A 9,264-nucleotide genomic window follows, 5' to 3' on the forward strand; every position below is an offset into this window, starting at 1 on the left:
AGTAAAAAAATGTGTTTACTATAAATGCTTTAGATTTAATAAAGTAAACAAATGAATAGCAAAAGAGTCCATATTTACTCTGAAAACAAAACTCAAAGCACACAATATTCTCTATTTCCTGTTCTGAATTATTCTTCGGATATCCACCAAACGTTTTTAAAGTCTGACAAAAGTCTCTTAGGAATCCACTCTTCTGTGTCGGCGTGAAGTGAGAACAGACAGAGTTGGTTCAGCACTTCATAACTTTACTACCACCAGCTCCTCAGCACCAAAGCAGCACAATCCTGGATTTAAATATGCAGAAGTTATGACATTCAAGCCATGACGTCTACACAACGTCACTCGAGTCTATCAAATACTGAGAGTCATAGGAGGAAAATTACCGTTTCAAGCATCGTGGTTTGAAATAAGCATTAGACTCAGGAGACAAGAGATAAACTATAATTGTAAAATACATTTTAAAATCATCGAAGCAGCATCAGTGAGAATTAATAACACTCCTCCTCTGTTCTAATTTGCTTGCTCTTCACCAGCAGTGTGTTGGGGAAAGGAAAAACACGAGTGAACACTAAAAACCTCCAACTCAACCTTGTTGATTGAATCCTGCAGTGTTGCGAAGTAAAAAAAAGAAGAGAAAATAGAAAAAATAGAGAAAAACGGGGATGATTGCGAGAAAAAATGTGGCGATTCAAAGCCCTCCGAAGTGTTGAAACAGAGAGTTGTAGCTCCACAGACATGGCGCCTAACATGTTGAAAGGTTTGTTAGCAAAGCTTAGAATGTGTTCGGGTCACTTTACTTTGGCTTTGCTGTCGTCCGTGTTTCCTGCACATCAAAAAGCACTGATAGAATCGGCACATATGTCCAGAGAAAGCCAGTCTAAGGTATTTAAAGACACTCTGTTGATGGTGACCGTTGACCTATTTCCCATGTCTACCCTTCACTTTCCTGTTTCCTGTCCTTCTCTGCCATTTTACAGCCAGGCCAAATCCAACATGTAAGCTATATCATGCGTTATGTCTTGAAAGATGATTTTTCTTTCTCTATATGTGACCTAGTGGCCGTGTATTAGAGTCAGTGAGAGTCACCTGACTGTACAACGGCTCACCGGGGAGAAATATTCTGCAGAGTGCGGGGAGATGTCATCAAAAACCTGCCAGTACAACAGTAAGCACTGTATATGGATTATGAATTATCTGTTATTGGCTCCTTTGTGCTGAGAAACATCGTATTAAAGACGACACTGCGCTCCTGTAAAAACCGCAGCACTGAAATTTCCTGGTGGTTTCTTTCCGTCCTTCTTTTGTTCCAGTCTCCATCGTGACTGGTCCAACTGTAGCTGAGCTGCTTACTGAGTGAATCCTTAAACCCCTTTCCAGTAATGCAATGTGAGCATGAGAACCACGAAGGTCCTGCTTGAGTAGTCCTGTCCCAGATCCAGCGAAGTTGAAAAAAAAATTCACACAAGCGGTCTCCGGGCTTCGCCCACTGAGTCATGTTGCTCGGCACGACTCGAATGCACACTCACTTACTCTGACACATTACTGCGCTGAAGTCTTGCTAACGTAGGGATTCCTGCTACAGAGGCACAGGAGACATTTTTACTAAACCTGATCCCAAATCAGCGTCACGGAAATCTAGGCACGCTAACCAGCTTGCAGGGGGTCCGGGTAGCAGCGAGACGACGACCTTATCATAAAAGCACTTTTAAAAAAGGACCAAGTTCACGACTAGAACAAATGAAACAACAGGTGTATTTATAGTGCTGATGTGCGGTTAAGGTACAAAGGAACCGTGTGATCCAGAGCCAACGATGAGTCCAAAGAAGTGCTCGCCAAAACGAAGCAGAGCAACTTTTCCACTAAAAGTCATCGCTACAAACCCACAAAGAAACGCTACTTTTGGGCTCCATTAATCTCTCGAACACCACGCTCAGTTTGAACGTTAGCTCTATCTTTTGTTCTGCCGTGAACACGTTTGATCCTCTGAGCTGTCCGGTGCAGATAACGGTGGCCTACAGCCTGCTTGATTATTTTCATGTGCTGCTAAAGACACAAAAACATCACGGTAGAATATGTGGTCACTGTTCCACAGGAGAGGTCGAGGCAGAGACGCACTTCCTCCTAAAATGTCAAACGGTCAATGAGATAAGGAACATTTATTTTTGGACAAATTCAACTCAGTAATTCCAGATTTTTTTTTGTTTAATAACGTCTGTATCAACTGAGCAGTGAATAACAGACACACTCAAACAAAAACACGTGTGTGTTTGCTGAAACGTAATAGTAATATTGTATTTAGGTATCATTATTATACAACAATCATAATGTTGTGTTAATGTTGTGTTAATATTATAGTATAGTATTTGAATGTGTATTTATTTATTTTGATGCTCATACAGTAGCAGTTTGCGTCTTGAGCCGCGTCCTGTGGTAAAAAGATAAAGATATCTGATTCATTTCTCTCTCTCATGTGAGCAGGTATACAGACTTAAAGTCGGAGCGCTCTCCAATAAAAGTGCAGAGAAATTCTTGCAATATTGCTGCAAATATGAGAGAAATCCATCAGTGAGTCATTTGTAAATAAAAAAAATCCCAAGAACACTGGACGAAGGGTTTATTATAATGGTTATAATTTGAACAATTTAATAAATTAAATTCAAAATATTAACAATTTCTATCTCAATAAGCTTATATTCCGTTTTTACTGCAAGGTGAGTCAATACATTTGGGTATTTTTTGACATTTTAAAGACTAATTATCAAACAAGGGTAATAATAGATTCATTGGTGATTGAAAGGATTATCAGTTGCAGTTCCGGGGTGGACAGAGCTGGGCGACCTTTGCTGCCTCTCTACGTGTCATTTACAAACTAATATTACTTTCTGCATAAACCAATACAATAATGAAGAGGCAGCGATTCTAAGAAAAAGGCATTAACGTTTCATGAGGTGGTCTCCAGCTGCTTCCCCCGTTTTAGACGGAGCCCATTAAGGCAACATGGGAATAAAAAAAACGAAAAGGCCTAGCTGTCTGCTGACACACACACACACACATCGCAGTTTCACATTCGTGCGTGGCAATATTGGTGAGAGGGCAATTTACAGGCAAAATAAGCAAAGAAGATGGGGAAAAAATGTGTGCAAAATGGTGCCACTGTAACAACACAGACGCGGAGGGAGAATAAATGATGGAAGGTTACGTTGGAGAAATGTTGAACCCATGTCAACACGTTATACGACGCGAGGAGAGAGAGAGAGAGGGGGGGGGGGGGGGGGGGGTAACAGCAAGGGTACAGTACGTTCTGTGTACACAGCGGCTCTGCTTCCCCGCATTTCAGCACCGTGGACAGCGCCGTCTGCACATTTCAGCACCGTGGACAGCGCCAGGTCACTCCGCACCAACGGACCTATAACTGACGCGGAGGCTGCACCGAACTGTTGCTCCCCCCCCCCCCCCCCCCCCCAATACACACTCCCTCCCCTGTTTAAAACCCACCAAATGATGCATTTGCGATTGAAAAGAAGAAGAAAAAAGAGAAACACCTGCAGTGATTCTATGACGGATAAATGGATGCGCGGATGAAGATAAGGTTATACTGCACAGCGCAGTACAAGACTAGGCGCTCTCATCCTGCAGTCTTTATGAAACGATCATGATACATTTGAACGCCTCCAAAACAAAGTGTTTGTGTATGTGTGTGTGTGTGTGTGTGTGTGCGCGCGCGCAAGCCAGCGTGAGTAGACCTGCAAGTAACCAGCTGTAGAGCATCTGGACATGACTCACTGCCCTGATGAAAAACCTCTCTGTAGGATCATCATACTTCTTTGTCGTGGCTGTGGGGTTCAGTTTAATAAGACCGTGTGGTGTCTGACGTTGTTATAGTTGCCTGTTTTTCTACTTATACCCCCCCCCCCCCCCCATAAGAGGCTAATCTGAGTAGTGAAACACTCATAATACACTCCACCACCTCTTCTTCGGGGGTGATGTAGTGCAGTGCAGTAATCCACTCGTTGCAGCAGCATTAGGGCAGTTTACCGTCTACAGGTAGACTCCATCTTCACTCCAGCCTACACCTGTTGGAGGGGACGCAGTCACGATGCCCCCTCGTGGTTTCAACACGAATCGCGCCCCCCCCCCCCCCCCCACCACCACCACCACCCCCCCCCCCCCCTCCCCTTCAGATATGCTTATAAAAAGAAAAGGGCTAAAATGCTACACTGACGCATATTTTTATTTTATTTTTTATTTATTTATTCATTTTGTACAAAACCACACAACTCAGAGTGCGCCTGATGTAAAGCACCGCCCGCGGTTGTGTACAGACTGCGATAGCATCTCTAAGGTGGTGTATCATCCCACGCAATTTCCCCCCTTTCTATGCAGTCACTGCGCGTGTACACCAGCCATTAGAAGTGTATGTGTTTTGTTTTTCCACTGGGTGTAATGGGCATAATAACAGGGAACATGGGCTGGATGAGCCTATGCGGGTGTCGATGAGCGAAAATTGGGTGTTTCTCATGCAAAAGATTTGCCATCACTATACTGCTGTATGATTGAAGTCAATTAAAAAAACAACAACACTAGAAAGCCAGACGTTCATAAAATGAGATTAAAAAGGTGCGATTGACTCACCAACTCCGATTTTCTCCTCTTCCGTTGGTATCCACATATTTGGTTATTTCCCCTCCGGTAGAGCAAGCCACATTATGTCGATATCGTGAGATGATGCTGCTGAAAAAAAAAATGGGAGCTGAAGGCTACAAATTCTCCTGGCTGCTCGAACATGGGACTACATGTCTCGACCGGATTCTGGATCGTGGCGCTTGTGTGTGTTCGCAATAGGAGGGGAGGAAGGAAGGACCATCAAAGCCTCGATATCTCCGCTCTATTATGTCCCCGGCGTGTGTCTCCAGTCTGATGCAGTCTCCGTGTCCACCTAATGTAACGCACACACGCGCGCGCGCAAGCAAGCGGGCACTGCACGCTTTCATGCACGCACACGGTGAGCGGTTTTTCTGGTCTCCAAAAAAATAAAAAGGTGTTATTGCAGGCGCGTTTTAAGTGGAACAAAAATGTTTCTTTTTTTCCCTCAAAGCTTGTTCATTTAATTATTTATTTTGTTGTTCCTCTCTGTTTCTTTTCTTGCAGCCAATCGCGCGCAAGTCCGGCTGATCCAATACAATGAGGCTGCTCAGCCGGTCGTGAACGGGCTCCGTCGGGTCGGTAATTAGTAGGTAATAGGTCGCGATGTCGTTCCGCGGTCCGAGCTGTCGAGCTGGCGCGAGAGAACCCCGAGAAACCTGCAATATACCATAAGCTGCGCCATCTTTCACGGTCGTCACATGACTCGTTTTGTCAACACCGATGTGTCAAGCATCATTTGCAAATATATGCGCCCTCTCTCTCTCTGCGTGGCAGTTGCATCCGTCACACACACACACACACACACACACACACACACACTGCGTTTTCTCCCGCTGTAGGATGCTGGATTGCTGGCTGGCAACGTGCCACCTCTGATTGTGAATGCGTTGCTTTTGGGGGGGGGGGGGGCATAAAGTAGCTCCCGGTGTTACGGATCAGGCCAGACCATGTGGGGAAGCACCTCCTGGTTGGTTGAGTCATTTCAAAAAGAAACAGACCCACTACCGGCGGTGCTTTGTCATAGTGCAGTCATGCTCCCACACGGATGAGATGCAGCTATATAACTCCTATAAAGCCCCCCCCCCCCCCCCCCCCCCCCCCCACACACACACACACACACAGTTTGGATTCAATAAAACGCTGGATTTCCCCATTAGGCTGCATCGCATTTGTTATAGATGCCATTCACATGAAATAAATGATTGAATCTGAAATGTAGTTTAGTCGCCATTTGTTCCTGTTGTAAATTAATTAGCTGCCGGTGTGTGGACGTGACGTCACTTTGGACTCGAGATTTTCTTCCTGCACAGTTTGAGCTGATTTAATATCAAAAAGGTGAGTTCAGTTCCTGGAATTAAGTATTTGTATTTTTTTAATTATATATATATATATATTTAGTTTATTGCTCACTTATATGTCCCCCAACACATGAAGGTCTAAGCTCTGTTTTTTAAGCCGCCACCATACTGGGAATAAAATTCTGGTGGGTATGTAATAGTGAGCTGGTTATTTATTTACTTAATAATCTTTTTATGGCTTAAAAGAAACACATAAAATAATGGGCCTAGAAAACACAAAGGAACCGTTCGCCTGTAAGCTGATTGGTGTGAATAGTACGCTTATATATGGGAACACTGTTCTATCATGAAGTGAGTCACTGCTGTTAAACCAGTTAAGGGGGGGGGGGATCAACACAATGTGCATTACTTCGCTGTGAAGCGTCAGACCTGTGGAGTTAAGCGTCATCACTGTTACATCCACACAACCTGCCTAATTACTTCAGTACGTCATAGAACACCGTCAATAAACGCAGCCTCACATCTGTGAACGTTTCAGGGCTTAAAGATGTTCATCTGTCTCACCGAGACCTTGATCTGGACATTTACGCACCAGCGCGCTGTGGGAAGAGAACATGATGTTTGAAACCAGGAGAATATACAGTTTTAATCGGAAAACATCTTTGTCATGCAGCATCTCCCCCTCACATAAAGCCGTCTTGTCCTGTGCGGCAATAAGGAGCAGAAAAGAACAAAACTAGAGTGATTCTGTGAATATTGAGCGTCCAGTGACTTTGATGTAGTGTGGGAGGGAGGGCAGTATTCAGCAGGGTAATTTCTCTCCATCACAGCGACGCTGTGACTGACTCCCATCTGTCTATTACTTCAAGTGGAACACTGTGGGCGGTGTTCCAATCACATACATAAAGCTGGAGGAGTGCGGGGCGTTTTGTAAGCTAAATATGCATCCCAGCTAATAAACATTTGAGGGAAGAAAAAAAAAAAGAATGACAAATTATAAGCTTCCATCGTACTTGCCGAAAGCACTGCTGCAGAGACGTGTTGAACCGAGGGTATTTTAAAAAGACAAGAGATTTGAAAAGTGCACTTCTTTTTCTGAGCAGTCGCTGCATTTGGCTGTGATGCAGCAGCACCGAGGGTGAGACGCACCGGTCCGCCTCACACAGTGAGAGCTGCTATCTGTTTCAACACTCCCAAAGCTTGCAGGCAATAAGAGGCAGCCGAGGAGGCAATAAGAGGCATGCACACCCCCCCCTAGACTCATCCATCACACTGCCTTCGCACAAACACACCAATCTTATATCTTTTAACTCCTCAGGATCATGTTTCATGCATCCTGTACGAAGAACTACTGACTGTACACATGGAGACACACACACACACACACACACACACACACGTGCCAGAAAAAGCTCATTTCATCCGTCTTAATGTGCTTCTGGTGACTATTTTAAGGTGTTCTATTATTAAACGAGGGGGAGGCCGCGCAGTAAAATGTAGAGGCGAATCCCTGCACGCACAATTCTAAGAAAAACACGATGCATATAAACACTTTAAGGGCAATAACGGTGGAATTATTCACATGCAAGTAATGTGTAGCGCAGCGAATATGTGATTAAAATGTAGATCTAAACGCACGGTCGTCTCTTATTTCCTGCATCGTGGTAACGAGCAGCCTGGAACACGCGTGATCTCATCTCACTGGACGTGATTTCGCTCACTTCACTGATGCATAGATGGTGGTTTGGGCCTTGATGTGGAGGAACAGAACCGACACATTATCATATCCTTCAGCATCATGAGGTGGATCTGTACGGCAGGAAGAAATCGAACAAAAGATAAGACAACACAGCAAAAAAACACAGGCAGTCACACACAGGTTTAAAATGGTCCAACTGGAGCAGACTTTCAAGGGTTGAACTGCTTTGTAATCTATTCCACTTGTACGGCGCTCAGGCAGCTTCATCAGGATGCATCTACAAACTACGGTGGTGTGTCGTTCTCTTCCTGTTGCTGGTGAGGCTGAATACAGGATTCCACAAAATAAGACGGATCAAATTTGCAAAATACTCCCATTTCAGTACGAGTTTGAGGCTGTGCGGAGATGTCCGAGGACCGTGCGACACAACACTCCATTTAGAGAGGAGGCGTGCACATAGAGAAGTGCATCATCTCTATAGAAGTGGATATTATAAGTCCGTGCTGGAATAATAATGTAGATAGAACATAACGATAGACAAAGCATGAAACCCAACCCTTTGGTTATTAAGAGGGCGGTGCTTCAAACACAAGTGTCGGGGGTTCGATCCCTCCTCCTCCATCCCGTCCGCTTGTCAAAGTGTCCTTGAGCGAGACGTTGAACCCCAAAGTTGCTCCTCGATGCTTACGGTGGTTAAATGCAGCTACGTTGTGCTGCGTACGATTGCATGTGAAGACAAGTTGAAGTCTCCTGTGTTCCATCTAGAGTCTAGATCCATCAGAGTTCACTATCTAGTTCAAAATATTGACCTGAAGGTTCCCTTCAGCATCTCCTTGTAGGAACCCGATAGAACGATGGAGTTAGTGTGTTCATTTGACTTCACGGGTCCGCTTTCTTCCTCTTAAAGTGGATCCTTAGAGGTCTCATATGATGCTCATTTACAGGTTCATACTTGCTTTAATATTCAAAAATTCACATTTTTCTGATACTGTCAGTCTGAATATTCACACTAATAATTTAGAATGTTTACATTTAAAACGGTGACACGGTCTCTATACTGTATGAATGTGATGCTGACGGCTCGTTTAAAGGCAGTTTCTGAATACTGTATGTATTTCTCTATGGATTGAGCTTTTCAATACTTAATAATAATCATAATCACAGTATTTACAGCACTTTATAATAATCGAAAGACATGAAAATCTCATTGTTTTATAATGTGGAACCTTGATAATTTCAGTCCTGGGTGACTTATAATGTATATTTGAGTGAAAACAAAGGAAATGTACTGAAGAGTTTATCAGTCTGGAGTGTTGTTGTTGATGCGTGACCTTAAAGTTTTCACAATTGTTTGCAAAGTTCCCTTTTTGTTCGTGTTCAATGGAGAAGGAACTGATACAGCATTTGTTTTCAGGACAAACACCAACATCATAACACTGCAAATACATAAATATTGCAATACGTTCATCAGCGTTACCTCCTTCAGTGACTTAAAAGACATTTAATTAAATGAAAATCTTCAAGATTACCACTTAAAAAGGTGTTCTTCACCCGCTCTCCTACAGCAGCTTATTAAACGTCCGTCTGCGATCATCGTTCACACGTCATCAAAGAAGCACACAA

At 43.8% G+C, this 9,264-nt stretch overlaps 1 protein-coding gene across 1 annotated transcript in view; it reads right to left on the minus strand.

The window, feature by feature from the left end:
* LOC306709090 (dedicator of cytokinesis protein 3-like) overlaps nucleotides 1-4,669 on the minus strand; it is a gene marked incomplete at both ends in the record, with an annotated part of 49,463 nt that extends 44,794 nt beyond the window's left edge. The window contains one exon of the mRNA XM_079177120.1: nucleotides 4,633-4,669. Within this exon, the coding sequence (XP_079033246.1) occupies nucleotides 4,633-4,669 (37 nt within the window). The remainder of the gene's footprint in view (nucleotides 1-4,632) is intronic.
* Between the last annotated feature and the right edge of the window lie 4,595 nt (nucleotides 4,670-9,264).

Source organism: Pholis gunnellus (assembly GCF_910591455.1).
Source record: "Pholis gunnellus genome assembly, chromosome: 2".
Lineage (NCBI taxonomy): Eukaryota > Metazoa > Chordata > Actinopteri > Perciformes > Pholidae > Pholis > Pholis gunnellus.